Raw genomic sequence first — 21883 nt, forward strand, 5'->3', positions numbered from 1 at the left:
TGCTTCTTGTTATTGCGCTCATCCACTCTTCCTTTTCTGGGTTTATCTCAATTGCTTCCAGTTCTCTTTCTATTTCAGCCAATGGACCCTGAGCCGCCGCTGCGCATCTAACTGCTAATCCCCACTTGCCTACCTCGGACCTCAGCCTCAAACCAGACTGTGTCTCTGGAACATTCCACCAACCACGACGACTTTCACATTGAAATCTAGCATGGTGCTTGATTTTTCCAAGGGGAAGAAGAGAACACATGTTGCGTGTATTGGTATTATGATAAAGTGAGACTTCCATGGTCACCTAAAACTAAAAAGAAAAATAACACTGGGCTTTGTTTTGTGTTTGTGAGCTGAGCACAGCAATGGTGATGGCGGGGATGGGGTTTATCGTATATAAGGGTTGAGGAGGCACCTCTTCTCCACGTGTTGCAGAATGCAGACGTGACATGCAGTGAGTTAAGATAGAGCCACTTGTAGCTAGCTAGCTAGAGTGTTCGAGAGAGAGAAGGAGAAGGCACGCGCTTTCCACTTTGATTGACACGTCTTTAATCAAACATACTTGTTGTCTTCTTATTATAAAATGCGTGTCGAATTTGTCTATGACTATAATGCTATCCCTATCCATCCAACCTTTTCAGTCCCTTGTTCTCACTGGGCTTTCCACACTAGTATAGTATTAACTTATTAGCACAACACCGTGAATACTACAATGCCGGACTTGCTCACTGTTGATGTGATTCGTATTGTAATGTTTGGCAAGCAATACACAGGCTATTACATTTCTAAAGAAAGACAAAGAGGGATATAAACAAATCAAATAAAACTTCATTAGCTCATAAAAATTGAATTAGTAACGAATTTGTTATTTACTAAATAAATATGAATCAGTTTATTACAATGAATTTTCTACTTTAAATTAGCCTAAACCTATGTAGTTGTGTCATTGCAGCCAAAGATATCTCCAACGAGGAATAAAAAGAAAGAAAGCATCTTTAACACACTGCAATTAATAATTAATTTTTGTTAGACTAAACAAAAAATTGATAACACAATGCAAGATTTTGCCCCTATGACTATAAAAGCAATATCTGGCTGGATTAAATTTAGCCAGAAAATTGCTTTCTTGCACTTGTATCAAGAAACCTATCCAATGCTGCAGATTGATTGATTACATCTTCATGAAGCAAATGCTGTAAGCTCCTTGAGCCTCCTCTCAGCTGCAACACCAGCAGCAACGGAAGGTGGCAAATGTCTAAGACTTTCAGTTGCTTTGTCCTCATTTTCTGGTACCGTTGATGCTACAGTTGCAAATAGGGATTCAACATCTTTAAGAGTCAAAACAGGCTGATCTTGATTTTTAGTGTTCCCACTGATGAACGAATTAGTATTCCTGCTTCTATTCAATTTGTATAGGCTCTCTTCAACAGTGTTTTTAACCTACACACAAGAAAAGAGAGATTTAAGTACTGTTATTTCATGCATTTATCTATAGTAGATTCGCTGTTACAAAGAGAGCGTGACTGTGTGTGCGGGTCTACGTTTATGTATATTTGATGACAACTACAACTAACATTGCATAAACAGAACAATGCACATACTATAAATCGGTGAACGAGTGTCTTATTTTCCTGCCCAATTCGATGTACCCGGCTGATAGCTTGTGCTTCTGCAGCTGGATTCAGTAGCGGTTCTATTAAGACAACATGCTGTGCTTCTAAAAGATTGAGGCCATTGGCTCCATGCTGGATTAGGATCAATAACACCTGAAAATTTTTTGATGGTGGTTGCTGGGCATTCACTTTTATATTTTCCATTGAACTGTTCTGTCCTCTAAATTTGCTGATGGCAACATGTGCTTTTCTGTACTTACAAAGCCAAAATAATTACCAATATGAATAAAGATACACACACACAAAGTTTGACTTGTGTGTTTATGACACAAACACACAAGTCAAAGCCTGATAAGTGCAGAATAAGTACTTATAACAATATAACAGCTGAACACCCCCCCCCCCCCCTTTTCTCTCTCTCTCTCCCTCTCTTTCTTTCTTTTGGGGACTGCTACAAAATAAAATACTGATATACTATCCATGTCAAGTAAATAAATTTCTTTTGTGAAGCAGAGATGGGATGAGAAGAACGATCAGTGCTTTTTCAGGGGAAAAATCCAATACAAAGTAAATGCTGTTGTTTTATTATTATTATTATTATTATTTTAAACATAAGTAAATACAAAGAAAATGCCTGTGTGCACAAACCTTGCATATGTGAAGCTGCTCAATTTCCTCATGGCATACCAAATCAATGCTTTCATATTAAACAAAGCATTGTATTGATATTTTTACCATAGATGCCATCCTCTAAGTTCCACACTTATCTGTCTTTCTCACACTTGACATATTATGTTTGAAGGTTGGGTAGATAACATTAGGTGCTTTATATTCTTATTACCAATCTCATTCGTGACTATATATTATATTATAAGACTCAGGAAATTATCATTTGCTACTAAAGAAAGTGCTTTAGCTTATTATACTCAACAGATCAGCAAGTTAAATTACATATTGAATTGTCTGAGATCTCTTACCTGCCACCTTTCATTCTGATGAAGCTGATGTCATTAGCAGTGAAGGCATGTTCCAATACATCAAGGACATCATTCCAACTCGAGAAAACAAGAATTTTTGCTATTGGATCTGTATGCTTAATCCACAGAATTCTTCTTGTGACTGCCTCAATCTTCAGAATATCCCAGATAAAATTAATATGATGGCAATGGCATAATAAAAATGGCAGGGAGACTTCCCTAAGTTCCCTTTTAAAAAAATAAAAATAAAAAACAATAATAATAAAAGTAAAGAACTGGACTAGTTAAAGAGTAGACATGTGTGCAAGAACTCAAATTTAGTAGAATACGTCACTTAGGTGTATGGGTCACTTAGGCCTTGTTTGGTTTAAAAAAATGGTCACTCATCACTCAGTTTTCATCACCCATCACTCATCACTCAGTTTTCATCATTCATCATTTAAAACACTCCACCCCATTTGGCACCATCACTCACTTGTCATCACTCAATATTTTTCAACTATTTGTTGGCCCCATACCTGTACCTTGTGTAGCTTTTACTTTTTTTTTTTCCTTCAACCCTCAGTACCCAAACTCACCGAACTTAGTGAAAAAAAAAGGAAGAACGAAAGACCGAACCAGTGAAAAAAAAAAGGAAGAAGAAGAAGACTGAACCTAGGAGAAGAAAGGAATAAAAAAAAAAGTCAAAAGTCAAAAGGTGCGGATGTGGGTCCCTCCATGTATGTTTAATTACAAAAATGTCATTGAGTTATGAGTTATGGAAACTGAAACAGCTAAAATGTGTTTTCAGTTTCCATAACTCATAACTCAAAAATCAGAGAATTGAGTGATGGAAACTGAGTCACGGATCATGAGTCATGGAGTCCAAACAAGTGCTCTTCCGTGAGTCCCACCAATTTTGGATCATGAGTTATGAAAACAGGATGATATCACTCAAAACTCTCTTCATCCAAACATCACCTTAATATCTACCAGGTAAATGAAGAGCACTAGAACCAATTCCCAAGCATGATGAATATGAAAGTGCTATGCAATGGCTTGCCATGAAAGTATTGTATTACACACACACATTGTGGTAGCCCAATTGGCTTGGGTAGACTCAAGTCTATACACTGTGCAAACCAAACATTGAGTAGCATGGTTGAACCAATGAGTTACCACACACTGATAAATTCTGGTAGTGTCGTTATCATACAGAGTGATGCAAAAGTAGAAAAAGGAGTAACTAAAACCCAGGGGGAAAGGGCAAGGATCATTTGGAGGCAAAAAGAGAACACATAACTGCACATAATGTGCTGGAGAAAAATAAATAGCAGATCATTGTAAGTCATGCCATGCAAGCTATATCAAAGGCATTAAGAACAAATATGTGATAAGGCATTAATTAAGTACAAAGCACACCTTTGTTCCATATGAACCTTGAACAATCATAGATGCTTCACACTTCTCAAGTCCTTGAATTGTGTTCAGCACAGACGAATTACAGGATTCGTTCTGTCTATCATCAACATAAGCAATATTTCCAAAATCTGTATGCTGCCGACATGTTGGGCACATTACCCATTTATCTTTAAACTTATTATGAAGTGCTCTCCGCTCAGTCATTGAAAATAAACCTGCAAGAAAGAAATGTGAAGTTTCAAAGATGGTGTTTATTACAAAGAATATCCATCAATATGGCAGGGACTACTTATCAACAAAGAGAAAAGCCCACAGAAAAGGAGGTTGCACTTAAGAAGGATGGGAACATAACTTCCTGAGTACCTTGGTTTATGAAAAACACTTGTCCCAAAAGCTTAAGCTACTAGGAAATGGTGAGTTTTAATCATTTAACCATATTATTCTAACACACTCCTCTCACATATGTGGTTGTACTTCCCTCAGTAAGTCAACCAGTGGAATTTTTAAACTTTTTATATTCCATAAAGCGGAGAAAATGTTCAAACTTAGGACTATCCATTCTATTACCAAACTACCACTTGTCCCCAAAGCTTAAGCTATTAAGAATGGATAAATTTAATATATCAATTATATTATTCTAGCATTATATTTCTGATATGAGCCTCATTTCTTTGTTTATTTAAAGGATTTCACATACAATGCACAATCACTACATCACAAAATGCATACTTACATTTACAGCATGTAACATGTCCACATTGAAAAACCATCTTTTGATTGCTCAACTTTTCTTGACATACTGGGCATGTTTCCTCATCAGCCTTAGGTGCACATCCACTTTTCTGTTCTGTAGAAGTTGACATGCTACCTATCTCCTGAGTTAATGAGGAATCATTTAGGCCTTCCACTGTCGACTTTTGTTTCGATAGTACCAAACCCTGGAAAAGATACATACAGACTAAGTAACAACAGCAGAAAAGAAAATATACTGATGAAAATAGTCTTAATTATGAAAACTTTCCCATGGACTGAGTTTTGTACCTTCAAATAACGAAGTTTCCCTTTTGTACGTGACAACAAGGTCAAGGAGATGAACTTGTCATCAGAAAACTGTACACTAGCTGAAGGTAACTCATCTTGACTTAAAGCATCAATAGCTCTATCATCCTCGTTCTCTCTTAGGTGTAATCGTGTTGTCGCCATCTTAACTTCATCATGCGCACATAGAAATTGAGCTTGTGCTATTGCCAAGGACCTTGCATGAGCATACTCCTTCCGCATGCCCTTAAACAAGTGAAAAGAAAAGGCACCAATTTTAAAAACCTCTGACCTTACATAGTTGCATCATTAATATTAATTAAGAACTCCTGGAAACTTCTGAACAGATGATTAACATGTTAACACAATAAGGAATATGGCTGGGTTCTCCACTTTAAACCTTACCAGTGGTAAAGGATTAATCCCTGGTGGCAGATAAGTAGTTGCAGCGAATAAAAAGAATTAATTAGGCTATACCTCAAGAATGTGCAGTTGCTTCATGGCTGCTGGCATACCCTCTCTCCCTAATTGAGCCTTGCAATAGCTCTTTATAACTCCAAGAACAATCTCGAACTCAGATGAAGATTTGGAAACCTATCAACCAATATGATCATCAGAAGAGATTATAAGAACAACTGCCATGCATTTTTTTTTTTTTCAAATATCAAATTAATAGCCTGAAATGAAAATATCAACAATAAATTCCCAGAGTATCTGCATCAAACCAAATCAAGATATAGCTGCTCCCATACTCAAGGCTATTTGGGTAATGATCTGTCGAGTTTGGTATGCAACTAAGTTTTAACTTAACCAGTTTCCTTCATCCAGATGTGAAGGTCAATTATGATATGAAACCTTTTAGTATTTATTTGACAAGAGATTGCTTCAAATGTTTTAAACAAAAAAGATTATAAATTTCATCATGAAGACAAACAAGAAAAAGAAGCAATCTGCACCAGGATACTGAGAGAGAGAGAGAGAGAGCATAGCAATCCGCTCTGAAGGTCTGAATCAAAAAGAGATTCTGAATTTCATTATAGTAAAAGCAAAATATTGGTGTAATGAATTAGGAAGCACAAAGAAATATTCAATTTAATTTTGGAGTCAATTGCATTTTATTTTAAGCATTAGTATTAATTAGGTTTATTAGTATTTTTATTTAATTTACTAGAGTCAAGGATATTTTTGCAATTCAATAATTGAGATTTCTCAAATCATATAGAACCAACTTGTAAACCCATGCATATGGAAGGATACATTTAAGAATAAACATATATAGATGCATATTAAAATTCCTACATGAGTTGAATACAACTAATGGTCATTTTTATATTCTTGTCAAACTCTTATAAAATCCCTAAAAGGATATTATTTGGTTGAGTACGCAAAATTGTTCATTCTTTATTAGTTTTATTTTAGGGGAAAAAAATAAAATATTTTGTTACTTCTTAACTTAATTTATGTTATTGTGGTGCCAAGAGCTTTGTAGTTCAATTGCTTGGCATCTCCTAGTGTGTTCATGACATCCAGTGTCCATAATGTGTAGGATTCAAATTCCCCCTCCCCCATTTTGTTACTTCATTTCATGTCTCATCTTTTATTTGCTGATGACACTCTTATTTTTTGTGATGCTGATCCTACGCAAATAGCGAGTTTGAGAGCAATTCTGACTAGATTTGAGAAGGTCTCAGGTTTAAGGATTAACTTGGGGAAATCTGAATTGGTTCCTATAGGGGTGGTGCACAATATGGATGTTCTGGTAGAGATGTTGGGGTGTAGGCAATCATCTCTTCCATTGAGATATTTGGGGTTACCATTAGGAGATAAATATAAGGAGTTATCAATTTGGAATCCTATTTTGGAGAAGATGGAAAGGAGATTAGTAGGGTGGAAGAGATTGTATCTATCTAAGGGGGGTAAGGTAACTCTTATCAAAAGTACTCTTTCCTCCTTACCTATATACTTCCTTTCCCTGTTGCCTTTACCTGGGAAGGTGGCAAATCGTATGGAGAAGTTACAACGTGATTTTCTGTGGAGTGTTATTAATGGTGACTCTAAATTACATTTAGTCAGTTGGGCTCAGGTTTGTAAGCCGCTTCAGGTTGGAGGGTTGGGTATTAGACGATTGAGGAGTTTTAATTCTGCTTTGTTAGGAAAATGGTTATGGATAGCATGGAGACCGATGCTCTTTGGAGGAGGGTTATTGAGGTGAAATATGGGAATGATTGGGGTGGTTGGTGCACGAAAAAGGTGACTAGTGCTTATGGTGTTAGTTTGTGGAGACATATTAGGAGTGGTTGGATGAGTTTTTCTAAACTACTTCTGTATGATGTGGGGGATGGTACTAGAGTGAAGTTTTGGAAGCATGTGTGGTGTGGAGATCGTACTCTCCAAGAGGCTTTTCCGGAACTTTATTGTATTAGTAGAACAAAGGATTCTTCAGTGGCGGAGGTTATGTGTTGGTTTGGTGGGAGGATTCATTGGGATGCCAAATTTCGTCGTCCTCCACAAGATTGGGAACAAGAATCCTTTGATCTGTTCATGGATATGGTCTACTCTTCGACGGTACAGGGTTTAGGTCCAGATCGGGTGTGTTGGAAGCTAGCTAGGAGTAGAGGTTTTGAGGTTAGAGGATTCTATCTTTCCTTCTACCCTCCTACCATCTTATCCTTCCCTTGGAAGATGATTTGGAAATCGAAGGTTCCTCCAAGGGTAGCTTTCTTTTCATGGTCTGCTTCCTTAGGTAAGATTTTAACAACAGATAACCTTCGCAAACAACGTGTGCTAGTTCTTGATTGGTGTTATATGTGCAAGAATTGTGGGGAGTCTGTAGATCACCTTCTTCTTCATTGCCCCATTGCTTGTGAGTTGTGGTCGTTGGTGTTTTGTTTGTTTGGAATTCATTGGGTTATGCCTCAGAAGGTTATTGTGTTGTTTGAATCTTGGTAGGGTAAGTTTGGACGACATAGAAATATAGAGTTGTGGAGAATTGTGCCTCATTGCTTGTTATGGTGTATTTGGCGCGAAAGGAATGCTAGAAGCTTTGAGGGATGTGAACGCTCTACGTTAGAGATTAAGTCTTTTTTTCAACACACTCTCCTTGATTGGAGTGTGGTCTTTTGTCATTTTTCTTGTTCTTCCCTTCCTGTTTTACTTGATCGTTGTAATCTTGGTTTTTGATTTTTGCCCCCATAGTACATTCCCAATGTACTCGGGTTGGCTGTTGTTAGTTTTTTAATAAAATTTTTGTTACTTATCAAAAATAAAATTTTAAGATATGAAAACCAATTTTTTTAGAACATAGTATACTTTTTCATTGAAATTTATATTTGAGCTAGTAATAAATTTTTGTAAGAAATTATAGATTAGTTTTATAATGGACCTAAAATAGTTTTAATTTTGTCTAAAATATTACACATTAAAAGTTTTACATAGAAGTATAATAAGTTTTAAATTGAGTCTTTTTATGTTTTTTTAAGTTTAGATTCATGAATCTACATGTAAAGACACTTGACAAAAAAATAGAGATGGAATGACACTTGGCATAAAATTGAAGCCTATTTAAAATCTATAACACTTAGTGCAAAATTATAATGCAATTAGAATCTAATCTGGATTTTTAATTAATAAAATATATGTGATTAGGCTTTCATAGTAAATTAGAATTAGAATTAGAATTAGGGTTTTCCTATGTCATAGGAATTAGTCCTAGTAATCTATACAAGCACAGGTCATAGGAATTAGTCTTGGTGCGATGGCAAGTACTTTCTAGCAAAAGCGACATGTCATGGGTTTAAGCCCAAGAATCAGCTTTTCCAAAAATAAAAAATAAAAAATTGGGATAAGGCTACCTACCATGGCCTCTCATAGACCCCGCAAAAATGAGAGCTTTATGCACTAGGTACAACCATTTAATATATATATATATAAGCACTATAATATACTTCTATGGAGACAAGTTATTTTGATGAATTAAAAAATCTCAAGGAATTTACTCAATAAACTGGTGCTGATTGCAGCCAACCACAGGTGCAAACTCCTAGAGGTTATCTCTTGGTTGGTGCTGACTCCAAGCAACCTAGGTGCTTACTAGTTACTCCTAAGTTATCTATCCTTTATTTTTTGTTCTTCAATTTTATTGTTGCATTGTTTTGATTTTGTCCTGCATCAATTACTTTAGCGTACCCAAAAGGAGATAAGATTTAATAACTAACCACAACTCTTTCTCCAACATCTCTTTTCATTAATTTTCCATAATTGGCGACATGTGAAGTCTTGTCTTTGTCTGGCTGTGAAAAATTCCAATAGAAACGATTGAGTGCAGAGTTCCTCTTCTGCAAATCTATGGCCTCTTCAGCAGATGTAATCATCCCTCCATGTTCTTTGTTAAGACGAAAGAGCCTTGCTTCATAATCCTGGGGAAAGAAGTCAAGAGATATGAAAAACCATCATAGGAATTAATTGTATAGCACAACATCAAGGTTAATGGACTGATTAGCAACCTGGAATAATCCATCTAGTTCACATGAAACACATAAAGGACCATCCCCATTGACAATGCAATTTCGGCAGTATCTCACTCGTTCAATATCCTCCTCTTTTGGTTTCTCCATAGTATGATCAATTTCCAGAAGTCGATCAAGTAACAATTTCCTAGATGCTTCCAGTAGATCCAAACCAGTCTGGATATGATACTTTAGAGAACTTATGCTTTGAAATCTGGGATAGAAACAATAAAAATTACTATCTAATTGCAATTTAATATTTGATATGTGTCATATCTACTTATTTTCCATTGAAAACTATAGGCAAAAGGCATCTTTGGTTTCTAAAGTAACATATTCCTAATTGGCATGGAACTCTATAATTTCTGCACTCTTCTCTTATTTGAAAAGTCAGAAACTTAAGGAATGACACCAATGTTTACAGCATGGGATGTATAATCACTGGTTCTGATGCAACTGCTGTTAGGTTTAAATCAAGAAACTTTCACACAATGCACACAATAATGTCTTTAATTTTAATAAATTCCAAACTTATGTCACCTTACAATAACCTTGTGGCTTAAAATTCTTAGCACAAAGTACTTGCATACGGACATTTTGTAGTCCTTGTAAGATGGAGAGATTGATGCAGAAGCAGAAAATTAGAGAGAAAAATAGAGAGGGGGGGGGGGGGGGGGAGTTGCGGATTACTGTTCATATTATTGCAGTGCAGGTACTGTGGGTTGATATTTAGGTTATTTTGTATGGCTGATATTTTATTATTTTCAAGGGCTAGGATTTAATTTTAATTAGGGCTTCTAAGTTATAAAAGTGTTCTTAAGAATTGTGATTAGATTTACTGAGATTTGAGAATTTTTCCGCAAAGAAAGTTCTTTTACTCTGCCCTAGCCCAGAGGACTTGCCCCTTGTGGTGTTTTGATCTCTATGGCTCCCTCTTTTATCTCTAAATATCTCTAGTAACAAGACGACCTGTTTTTGTGGGTTTATCAAAAGACTATTCCAGAAATATAACTTTAACATAAATAAGAACCACAACAGAGTCAATTTGAAATATAGGAACTTGACCCCATTTTAAGCGTGGCCTGTTTTTCGCTAAACACATTTCAGAAATTAACTACCAAATATTAACTAGTGGAGTTTCTTCACAATAATTATGCTGATGCCTAGAGAGTATCACAGGAAAATTCATGAGGTGGAAAATCATGTCTAAATACAGTTGGAGGCAATTACTGAAAAACAGTTCAGGAAACTGAGAGGAATAGTCACATTATTCATGGCAAAAGGGATGTAATATAGAGGTTTAAAGCCATAACTAACCGGGATGCAATTCTTGATGACCTTGAATTATTTAGTTTTCCCGAGATGGCTTCTTCAATCTTTCTGAGTAACTCGCTTGAGAAGTCCTTGTTTTGCTCGGCCTGATGAAGGACTTCCAACCACCAAACTGTATGTTGATCTTTTCTGTCTCTAAGTGCGTTAGAAACCTTCAAAAAAAAAAAAAACAAACATGATTTAAGATTTTTTTTTTTTTTGATGAGTAAGTTATGGCCCCAGGGGGGAGAAGAAATTCGAACTAGCGACCTTTGCTTCATGAGGCATGGTCCCTAGCTGATCGTACTACTCCTTGGGGTTGACTTTAAATAAACTATAAGAAATAACCATTGACATATAAAATATGATCTATAAAATTCAAACTACCAGGAGGTATGATGATAAATAAAGAAATAGTAAAATCTTGTTTACAATGACATTTCTTTGACAAGGGAAATTTTAAACAATTAACCATTATTCTAACACTCCCCCTCACAAGCGGGCCCAAACTCACCTCAATAAGTAGAGCCTAATACTTGGAATTTTTAACTTTTAAATGAACTCAGGATGACAGGATCACATGCTCTGATACCATGAAATATTATCACTTGTCCCAAAAGCTTAAACTTAAAAGAAATGGTAAATTTAATCATTATTCTAACATCTATCACCTGGCACTAATTAGCTTAACATTATATTTGTTAAGTATAAGAATAACTAATAAAACTTATAATTATTTCTTAAAAAGCAAGAGAAGAAACATGCTTTTATTTTCCCTTTGTTGTTGCAAAGCAAAAATAAAAAGCATTGTTTTGGAAACTGCCACACAGAGGATGTGGCATTTCGATTTTCTGAAGAAACATACTCTTCTTTCACTACTTTTTCTTAGAGAATGAAAGAAAGGAAAGAAGGGGGGGGGGGTGTGGGGACAAAAAACAACATGCTTGACAACCAATTGTTGACATACAAGAGCTGTAGGGAAAAATAATGGTTGATGCTAGGGGGTATTGTGAGAATGAAATTGCTAAGTGCAAGATATAGAGAGCACTTGGGATGCCACAGGAGGTACAGTGATTAATAAGTAATTGAAGGGACTAATTTGGATTCATGTTATTAAGTGGGTTGTTTTTGAAGATGCATATGACATAATTGGCTAGAAAGAAATAACATCAAGTTACCTACCAAAAAAAAAGGACAAAATCAAATTAGATGAGATATGTAAAGTAGGGCAAAATGAGGTGGTCTTTGAGAGATATTAATATTGCTATTGACTTGCCAAATGCAAAGGGAGATTCTTAGTGATCCTAAATAGTCCCTAGGAGGGTGAGAGCAGTGGTTGGAATATCTCTAAATTGCAGAGGTTTGATTCTTGAAGGTATAGACATGTATAGGAAACAAATGCAGCTGCCAACTCTATATAGCTAGCGTATGTGCAGTTTTGGGTGGTTAGAGGCAAGTGCTCAACCTTATGGAGCATAGTAGACTGTTATTAATTGTAAGCAATATGCAAATGGATCTACAGTATAGATGGATCGTTAATAAAATTTCACTTTTCACCCATAAAACTTATGAACTGATAGCATGTAAACTTTCATTAATTGAAGATACATCATATTGCAGCATAAATTGATCATAAGTTCATATACTTTGTTAGGATAAATGATCAAATTCACCATTTTCTAACAACTTAAGCTTTTAGGGCAATCGGTTATTAATCATGGTATTTGAACATGAGTTCCTAGTTTCAAACCTTGTCTCCACCTTACCTCCCATTAAATTTTAAAAAATCCCACATATTTGGCCCCATTTAGTAAAGGGCAGTTTAGGCCCATGTGTGAAAAGGGAATGTTAGATTAAATGTTTTTTTTTTTTTTTGATAAGTTAAATTAAATGTTTAAATTCACTATTTCCTAGCAACTTAAACTTATGGGATAATTGGTAATTTAACATCATTAATGTGGACTATTATGCATTTAATACATTAAATTAAATTTTATATATTATGAAATGAATCCTCAAATGCCAAGGAACATCATGGAGGAAAAATACCTGCATGTAAGATTTTCTGAACTCTTGTTGAGCTATGGATAGCTTTGAACTAAACACAGATAAGTACTTCTGCTTTATATTCTCGCATGTTGATCTTAGAGATATTTCGCTGATGCAACCAGATGATACATGGGGATCATTATCACATACTTGGTCACCATTTAACCCATTTTCTGCTATGCCAGATGTAAAATCTGTTCGATTCCCAGCCTCAATTGGGAAGTCCAAGTTGTCTTCCCCACTCACTTTTTGTCTCTTAATAATAACATGTTGATCGCACTCTTCAATGCCATGTATTTTGGAGGACTTCTTTTCACAGCTTCCAGAGAACTGTTGTCCCTCTGAGAAGTTTGAGACCAAAGGGAGTATCTCATCAAGATTATGATGAATGTGAATATTCAATAAAGGGTCCAGGCGGAAATCTTCAGAGTGCTCGTCAACTAAAGACAGTGCTTCCTTGTATAATGACACTGCTTGACAAAATTTGTTCTCAATTATTGCTATCCCAGCGAGCCCATTTAGAGCAACAACTATTCTCCTGAGAGCTTCCTCCCCTTCTATCTTCGTCTTACCAATCAGAACCTATAGAACATGATCTGTTTAGATGGAAAGAACCACTTGATAAATTTTAAATTTGGAAATGAAACCAATAATTTTCTCATTTTTTACCCACCATCAATATTTCCTCCATAGTCATTGGGGATTGTTGCAAGGAACGCAGCCCAGAGCTTCCAACTTGAGGATGGCAGCAGGCCTGGCGAAGCTTCAAGAGTGTGTTCAGCAGCTTTCCAGCCTCCGCATGAGTGATGAAAGGATCGGAAGAAGCATCAGAAGACACACAACCTGAAAAAGGTGAGCATGAAGTTAGTGTAAAATTTAAAAATTGATTGCTCTACTTGAAAATTGGTATTTTTCTTGTAACTGACTCTTATATAAAATCACAGTATAATAATTAGCAACCTTGGAATTCCCTCTTGAGAAGATCATCTTTTAAATGCTCAATAACTTCACGGGCATAACTCACACAAGTTTCATGTTGTCTTTGGTAAAAGTGTTCTTCAATTGGTGACAAAGCGAGCCAAGAAACGCACTCTTCCTGAGGTGGAAGCTGCAATTCATCTGCAACATGTCTTTTTGATGAGCGCCACATGATTTGTTTAAGGAACTTATGAGTAAATTCCATAGCTCCTGTATCTCTCCTCTGGAAAGGTAAAGAGAAAAATTAAGAAGCTGGAGAAATATAGAAATATCAGGAACCCCAAAGACTGAGTAAAACACTCAAAAAAAAAAAAAAAAAACAAACCAAAACAAAACAAAATTGTAAAGAGAGCCAGTGAAGAAAGAGTAAACATGACAAATGCAAGTACTAAGGTCTGTGTGAGAAAAAAAAAGGAGGGGGGGGGGGGGGTGTGGGAATGGGAAGTGGATATTTAGGGGGTGTTTGGTACATCCACTCAAATACACATTTTCAGTTTTTAAACAACATTACACGTATTTCCATACATTTTTTCACCCACACGTATTACCACACATGTTTTTAAACAACAAAACACATGTTTTCAAACACACGTACCAAACACCCCCTTAGGTACTATCCTTTTCACAAGGAGGATATCCTCATACAATAATAAGTAGACCACAAATGCCGGTTTGGCATCAATTAATACCAACTTTGTGAGAGAAAACATGCACCATGGTATCTTATCTTAAATATTGATAAATGAATTTGTTAATACTCTACTTTCCTGGGAAACTTTCACCATATCTTGAAGTGCCCTTACACAGTATGCTACTCAATGCTCTCTACATGTATCTAATGGCATTATTATATAAATACACCAATATAATTGCCCATAAGTCATGACAAATTCTATCAATTCAACTGTTAAGGAACCTAATGGTAGCTTTCATCATGTCAACATAAGAAAAAGGGTCTTTCATTTTCAGTCCACATTTTTTCATGGTTATCAAAATAAACACCTCTCTAAACTCTGTCTTCTTCCAGGAGAAAGATCAAAGTCTACCATTCTTTTTCCTTTTTCATCCCTGAAAAAAGGAACGTCTTTAAAATTTGATCGATACATTTAGTGATTGTTGACAATTAAAACTTCTCTTATTATGTATCCTTATATGGATTTAGCATATATATAACTGCGTACCTTATAAAGAATACAATGACCTTTATTTCAAGGCACAACCCAACAAATAACTACAAGTATATCAAATTATAATTCAAACTTTATTTAGGGCATAGGTATCAAAATGGATGAAATATTGACAAGTCATTTAACTGTATTGATTTCTGTTAAATGTCTTCCAAAACCTTGGGCAAGGACAGGCAGTAGCCATTATTTAATATAAGTATTGACATGGCAAACGACAGTGTCAAGTGTCCACTATTTCAACCTCAACTGCTAGGGTGGTACCAGTATTTAGCCACTGAAAGTACTTCAGGGGGGTAATAGAGAAGAAAAAAAAAGTCATTATATCATCTCATAAAGAATTTGCAGCATAAAGGACTAACTTATTTCCGATCATACGAAAAGCAGTCCCTGTCCAAGTTTAAAATTCACCTTGCATATACTTGATCATTGAACAATAAAAAATATAGATATACCTCATAAGGATCTCGTATAACTTCAATCCACCACCTAGAAACATCAAAAGGACTTGCTTTAAGAAATCGTAGAAGTCCAAATAAGTCGTCCAGTTTGCGTTGTATAGGAGTCCCTGTGATGCACCAACGATGCTTAGCATGTAACCGAAGAGCCATTTCCGTGGCAGCAGCAGCATTGCACTCCACCATTTGAGCCTCATCCAAACAAATCCTCCACCAGAATATTCTGGTCAGAGGAGTTGGAACAACGGGATACCTGCAACAAAATGACCACTCATCTTGAAACATTCTACTCAGAGATCTGTGTCTGAAATCAAAACATTACTGTGTCTATGGAATGGTATAAAAGGAAAAAAAAAAGTAACAAATTTTGTACCTTTTTTATTTTTGTTTTTATAAGTAATGTAAATTTTATTCAGACCATAAAAAGGAGTCACCCAAGTGTATAGGAAGTATACAGCTAGGGACCAAAACAATCAAAAACACAAATTACAAGCATCCATCAAATCACTATCGAATTTTGTACTTTGCATCCGAAACTATGAAAACTTGCAATCATCACACCAATCATAATAAATTTTGCAAATTGCACCACATAACTTGATTGACTATTAAAATTAACAATCACTTGCACATGATTGTTAATTTTAACAATCAGTTAGGCTATGGGATGTAATTTGCAAATTTTGTTAAAATTAAGGTGGTGATAGAAAGTTTTCATAATTTAGGTTGCAAAGTGCGAGTATTCCAATTTGCAAAATTTGTTACAATTAAGGTGGTGATAGAAAGTTTTCATAATTTAGGTTGCAAAGTGCGAGTATTCCAATTTGCAAAATTTGTTACAATTAAGGTGGTGATAGAAAGTTTTCATATTTTAGGTTGCAAAGTGCGAGTATTCCCAAAGTTTAGTGTAGCTTTATATAATTAACCCTAAAAATTATAAGGCACTAATTGTGACATGAGCAGCATTCAAGACAGAAATACAGATAACTATGGTTTTAAAATATGTGCTTTTAGGACACGTGGTAATCCAGAATCAGAAACAGAACATAAAATGGTTTGGAAAACTGAAAAAAAAAATATCACTATCTAATTTTGTTTCTAAGTAGTCGCATTACATATCATTTCAGAAACAAATATAAATACACAGATCTAGACATAGTTATTAAACAATTTATCCTAAAATGGTGGTTCCAGGATATTCCTTAAAGAGAAGCAGCTAAGGATGGTGTGATAATATTAACTTTTAAAAGCATAAAGACTATAGAAATTAACTTTTCCACAAAAGATTACCAATATGTTGATATTCTAGAATAATGAGAGAACTAAAGAAAAGCTAATGAATAAAAAAAAGAAAAGAAAAGAAAGAAACTTGACAAAATTACCACTATTGTCCCTTCTCTCTCTCTCTCTCTCTCTCTCTCTCTCTCTCTCTCCCCCCCCCCCCCTCCCCTCCTAAACCTTTTGATATGGTGCTGTTAAATTCTTTTAATACTGAATTTCTTTTTATGATAAATGATATTATGTAAAAGCATTTTCCAATTAAGCAATCAATTGCAAAGAAATATGACAATACTACCAAATAATAGAAAATGAAACATTAAACAATGAACTGCAGCTTATTTTTATTTTTAAACACTCAATCTTTAAGAAAGAGGGTAGAGGAAGACCAAAAGTAACATTAGTAGTAGTAAAAAAGGACATTAAACCAAAACTGCCTTTATCTTTGTTTCTCAAACATTCAGAGGGAGGTGGGGGAGAATCAAAGAAACTTCCATAACATTTAGAATTAACTCCAATTGTAAAAATTTCCTTGAATGTGGTTGCATGAAAATCTGTGCATGCTAATTCTACATCATAAAAAAGCTTTACAGGCAGATGGGTGCAATCTAAGAAAAATGTAGGGGCAGACTAGCGTAATAATTTTTCAATACAATTCATGAAACAAAGTCCAGGCAAGGAAAAATGGTCATTACAAACAAAAGCTAAATTACAGACCTCTTCTGGAATCTCATTAAGCGCCGATCACCTTCATGCCTATCAGAGTCATGTGATAGATCTTCCTTAAGCACATCATATGTGGTTAACACAATGTCTGCACCAACAAGCTCACTGATATCTGCTACAGATGTATTTGAAAGAGGAGTGATTTTCACGCCTTCATAGATACAAGTTTTTAAGGAACCTGGATGTGTATGACTAGGATAATATATAACAAATAACAAGTCAGTTGGTACAGCAGTTTGATGCATCAGAAGAAAAAGAATACAGTAACAAATTCAACAAACCAGCCTGGACATGGGTCCAAATTGAGTTGTTTTTTTAATTTCATTGATATGGACTATCTAAAAAAATCTGAATTTTTCATCCCAAAAGAAGTGGAAGTAGTTAGTTAATTTAAAGCACATATAGTAACAGCAAGGATGAAATTTGGATCCTATGTGTTTGCAAGTGTGCACAAGAAATATAAATGTTTGTCATTACACTTCTGAGTAATTTTTCTCCCATAAACACAATGGTTATGTGTGGCTAAAATTTTTCCTATAATGCCTTCTTCATGGATCTTAGCAAAAACACGATTCTTGGATGACTGGAACACTGGTTAAAGCTATAGTGATAATAATGTCAAAGGCTAAGAAGAGCCAAAATCCCAGTAGATCTTCTATGACATTAATGATTGATTGCAATATAGAGATCAAGAACTAGTTCATTATTACAAATCAACAACCAATCTAATCTAAAAATTAACTCAAATGTACTCTTAAGAGATATTGAGGTTTTGAGGACAGTTTAAGCAGAAAATTATACCGTATAATTTCAGCATGCCATTGGGGCAATATTGGAGCTGGGCAGACTATAAGAGTGGCACCAGTAGCAACAGGAGATTCAGTTGCTTGTATCAGTTCCAAGCACAATGGGCAAATATGTTCCCCGTCTCTCACAACTATGTCGGCATTATTTTGTTTCCTTGTGTGCTTTTCGAACTCACCCATTGACCCATTTTCATATCGTTGTCCGTTGGAAATTTCACTTGATTTTAGACGTTTTCTTTTAGGTGAATATCCAACACAATCTGCGTGTTGCCAAGAATCACATATGTCGCACTGCACCCACAATCCTTTATACTTTCGACTCTCACTAACAGCTCCACATATACACTCAACACGCTCCCTTTTCAATCTCTTAAGATTAATTTTCTGATGCCCAGGAAACTGCACTTCAGTATTAGCAAATATGCCACATTCAGATGCTGACTTCCGATGAGCAAAGATGCAAGCAAGCAATTCAACTGTTTTTCCCAAACCCATCTCATCTGTGGAAGTCATAAGAGCCATAATCATCATGGTCAAATCAATCAGAGCCACATCATATTTGCACACACTTACTACCCTTACAATTTGAAATTTGCATAATCATAGCCACAATTTTCAGAAGATTTATTATAGCTTTTTGCCATCAATTGAATTATCCAATAGAATGAGGACAGGAAAAAAGAAAAGCAAGAAGAATCATTCTTAAGTGTATTCCTCCCCTTACTTTCATTTCCCGAGGCCAAGACAGTTTTACAAATTTTGGAATAAGCACAGGTGAGTTAGGACAAGTCAATATCATAACTAGTTCTCACTCAGGCAGGCCTACATGTCCAAGCTACTTTTCAAGGTTTCTATCACAAATTAAGGCACCAACATGCCACTCTAAACATTTGGGAGCACATTTAGGCCCAAATCAAATTGAAAACTAATTAGAGAAGAACAAGTAGTGACATAATGTGAAACACTTGATTACAATATGCATAGAACATAAACAAGTCCACATCCTAGGCAATCTCATAATAGCCATCTGCTAGACTTGCCTTGGCCATTTAACCGATAGGTCCTCAGTTTATAAGAAATAGTTTTGTGTAAAACATTAACTTTTTCAAGAAGTAACAAGTCCAATATTATGCATAAATTTTAACTCGGTTCCACAAATTTTGAACTACATTATTTGTTAAGAGTTTTGCATAAAGTTGTAGAAAAAAACTCCATCAAAGGTTTGATTCATGCAGGAAAAAGTATGAAAGTGGTACCTACCAGCAAGAATTCCACCAAAGACATATGGTGAAGATTGCTCTGGGTGCAAAGAAATATTTCCACTGAAAACAAAAATATAATGACGTAAGCATATGGAGAGAGAGCTCAAAGTAAAGTAAGAGTAAAGTGAACAATGAAACTATTTTTCCTCAATACTCAGACCCAATTGAGAAAAGGCACCTGAATGGATTGTAAAACATTTTTGTACGCGTGTCGAGAAAATCCACTGGCAAACATAAAGGAGAAAAAAATGGACTTTTCTCACTTTCAACCAAGCTCCTTAAATCTCCTTTCTCACGTTGTACCATCCAGTGGGCTGCACGACGTTGATATGGCCTCAATTCAGGAAGCAAGTCAGGTATGACATCTTCAAGCATGGGATCCACTCTGTACAAAAGAGATGCCATGCACTTAAATACAGGATTAAACCAAAAATTTTAGAAGTTGCAAAGAACATATGAAGGTAAGGTTGTGGGTTCAGAATTCAATAGGTGCCTGTGTACCTTACTGATGAGAAATAAAGAATGATATCATTATCATTAGTATAGAATAGAACAATGGTAGCAGAAAGATGTTGTTACTCACTTTGACGGCTTGATGGCTTCATAAAACCTAGCAGCATCAAACCTTGCTTGTTTCTTGGCATTAAGATTACCATCTCCCATCTCCATATGCAAATCAATTTCCATTTCTGTTGATATACTAACTCCATACCTAGCCTCTGAAGTCATTACTTCTGGACGCAACCAAGCCATAACATTCACCATACTCCTTTTCCATACTTGCCTCGAATTCTCCAGAAGGGACTCACAGGCTTCAAAGGCATTTCTAAGAATCTCTACCCTCACCCTTAAGGATGACTTGTTCTCCAAAGATGTAACCCCAAGAACTGGCCTAAGCGTCATAAACTTCAAACTTGCCAAGTGAACAAGACCTGAAATTCCCTCATCTGGTCCATCAAAACTCCCTGATAAAATCACTGAGTGTGTCTCTATATCCTCTCTTGTGCATTTTTCTACGAATTCTAAAGATATATCACTAGAGGATAATACAGGCCAATGACCTAGCTTAATACGACTGACAAACTCATTTACATTGCACACCCTAAACCTTAAGGCATACTTGGAATCCAGGATAAAATCCTGACTCCATTCATAACCAGAAAACCCTTCCTTCAAATTCAAATCTGTTAGAACAACTTCCGAAATATCAAGGTGATCATGTGAATTCCAAGAAGCCCGATCAACTTCCACAAAATATGGCTTATCAATTTTATCAAAATCATTATTCTGGACTTGCTCGGTATTGAGAGCTTGCTGATTCTCTATCCCTGCTTCAGCAGTATCATGGGGTCCTACTATTACCCCGCCCGAACGATGGGGATGGCTTTGCTTCCTTCTACCCATCACTATAAGCAAAAATTAATTATTTGTCAACATTAAAAGTGTACAAAAATATAAACTTTAATGATTAGCTTCAGTTCTCAAGAGTGAAGCTATTGATGCAAAGCAGAAAGAAAGCAGATAAAAATTTCCATGATTCAATTAATTAGTGAGTAGTAAGGACAAGAAGAAGAAAGAAAGGTAACGAGCACACATTGAATTGAATGGTAAGGAAGAGCACCCAGGTACTCAAATAACTTAACTAACATTAGAAAAAGAAGAATGAAAAAAAAAAAAGCAATAAACAGAATTGATTAAAAAAAAATTGCAGTGATAGCAAAAATTACTTAATTGTGAACATTACTAGAATTAATAATGCAACAATAAAGGGTAAAAATAAAAACTTGAACGAGTAGCTTAAATTCTCAGATGGCATAGATGCAAACCAGATAGGAATTTGCATGATTAGAGTAATTGGTAATGAAAAGCATGAAACGCATGTTGAATTGAAAGGTAAGGAAGAGCACCCAGTTGTGGTATTACACTAACATTAGAAAAAGAATTGAAGAGAAAGCAAGAAACAATGAGAAAGGGAATTGAGTGACGTGGAGAGAGCATGGACAGGAGAGAATATAGAAAGCATAATGGTAAGAAAGCGAATAGAGTTGAGAAATTATGGACTTAGAACCAAACCTGAAAGCGGAGCATGGGCAACTGCAACTGGAAATTGAAGAAGAAGAAGAAGAAGAAGTTGAAATATGTAATTTAAAAAAAAAGGTTTGAAAGAAAAGAAAAAGAAGGGGTTGTGTATTTATATAGGTTGCAGAGAGAGAGAGAGAGGGGTATGGGAGTTCGACTAGCAGTAGAAGAAGAAGAAGATTAATTTTTCCTTTCGTTTAGGGCTCGGCTAACCTGACAGCTAGTGT

The 21883-nt window shown here is 35.6% G+C and overlaps 1 protein-coding gene across 1 annotated transcript; it reads right to left on the bottom strand.

Annotated features, from left to right (window-relative positions):
• Positions 1-799: 799 nt before the first annotated feature.
• Positions 800-21830, bottom strand: LOC126697877 (uncharacterized). The gene is made up of 20 exons (XM_050395013.1): positions 21651-21830; positions 20161-20983; positions 19756-19962; positions 19576-19637; positions 18311-18815; positions 17501-17701; positions 15503-15758; positions 13846-14086; positions 13559-13728; positions 12886-13467; positions 10843-11009; positions 9523-9739; positions 9235-9435; positions 5498-5614; positions 5024-5266; positions 4716-4920; positions 3983-4197; positions 2582-2733; positions 1593-1854; positions 800-1431 (listed from the first exon to the last, which is right to left on the bottom strand). The coding sequence occupies exons 2-20, from the start codon at positions 20979-20981 to the stop codon at positions 1171-1173; spliced, it is 5085 nt and encodes a 1694-aa protein (XP_050250970.1). The 5' UTR covers positions 20982-20983; positions 21651-21830; the 3' UTR covers positions 800-1170.
• Positions 21831-21883: the final 53 nt, after the last annotated feature.

Source organism: Quercus robur, chromosome 8 (genome assembly GCF_932294415.1).
Source record: "Quercus robur chromosome 8, dhQueRobu3.1, whole genome shotgun sequence".
In the NCBI taxonomy this organism is placed as follows: Eukaryota; Viridiplantae; Streptophyta; class Magnoliopsida; order Fagales; family Fagaceae; genus Quercus; species Quercus robur.

Bases quoted from the DNA above. Each gene is read 5' to 3' on its own strand.
- LOC126697877 (XM_050395013.1), bottom strand. From the start codon at position 20,981: ATGGGTAGAAGGAAGCAAAGCCATCCCCATCGTTCGGGCGGGGTAATA. The intron at 13,729-13,845 runs GTTGCTAATTAT...CACCTTTTTCAG, and splicing joins TCTCAAGAGGGAATTCCAAG to GTTGTGTGTCTTCTGATGCT. The intron at 2,734-3,982 runs GTGTGCTTTGTA...GATATTCTGAAG, and splicing joins AAGGTTCATATGGAACAAAG to ATTGAGGCAGTCACAAGAAG.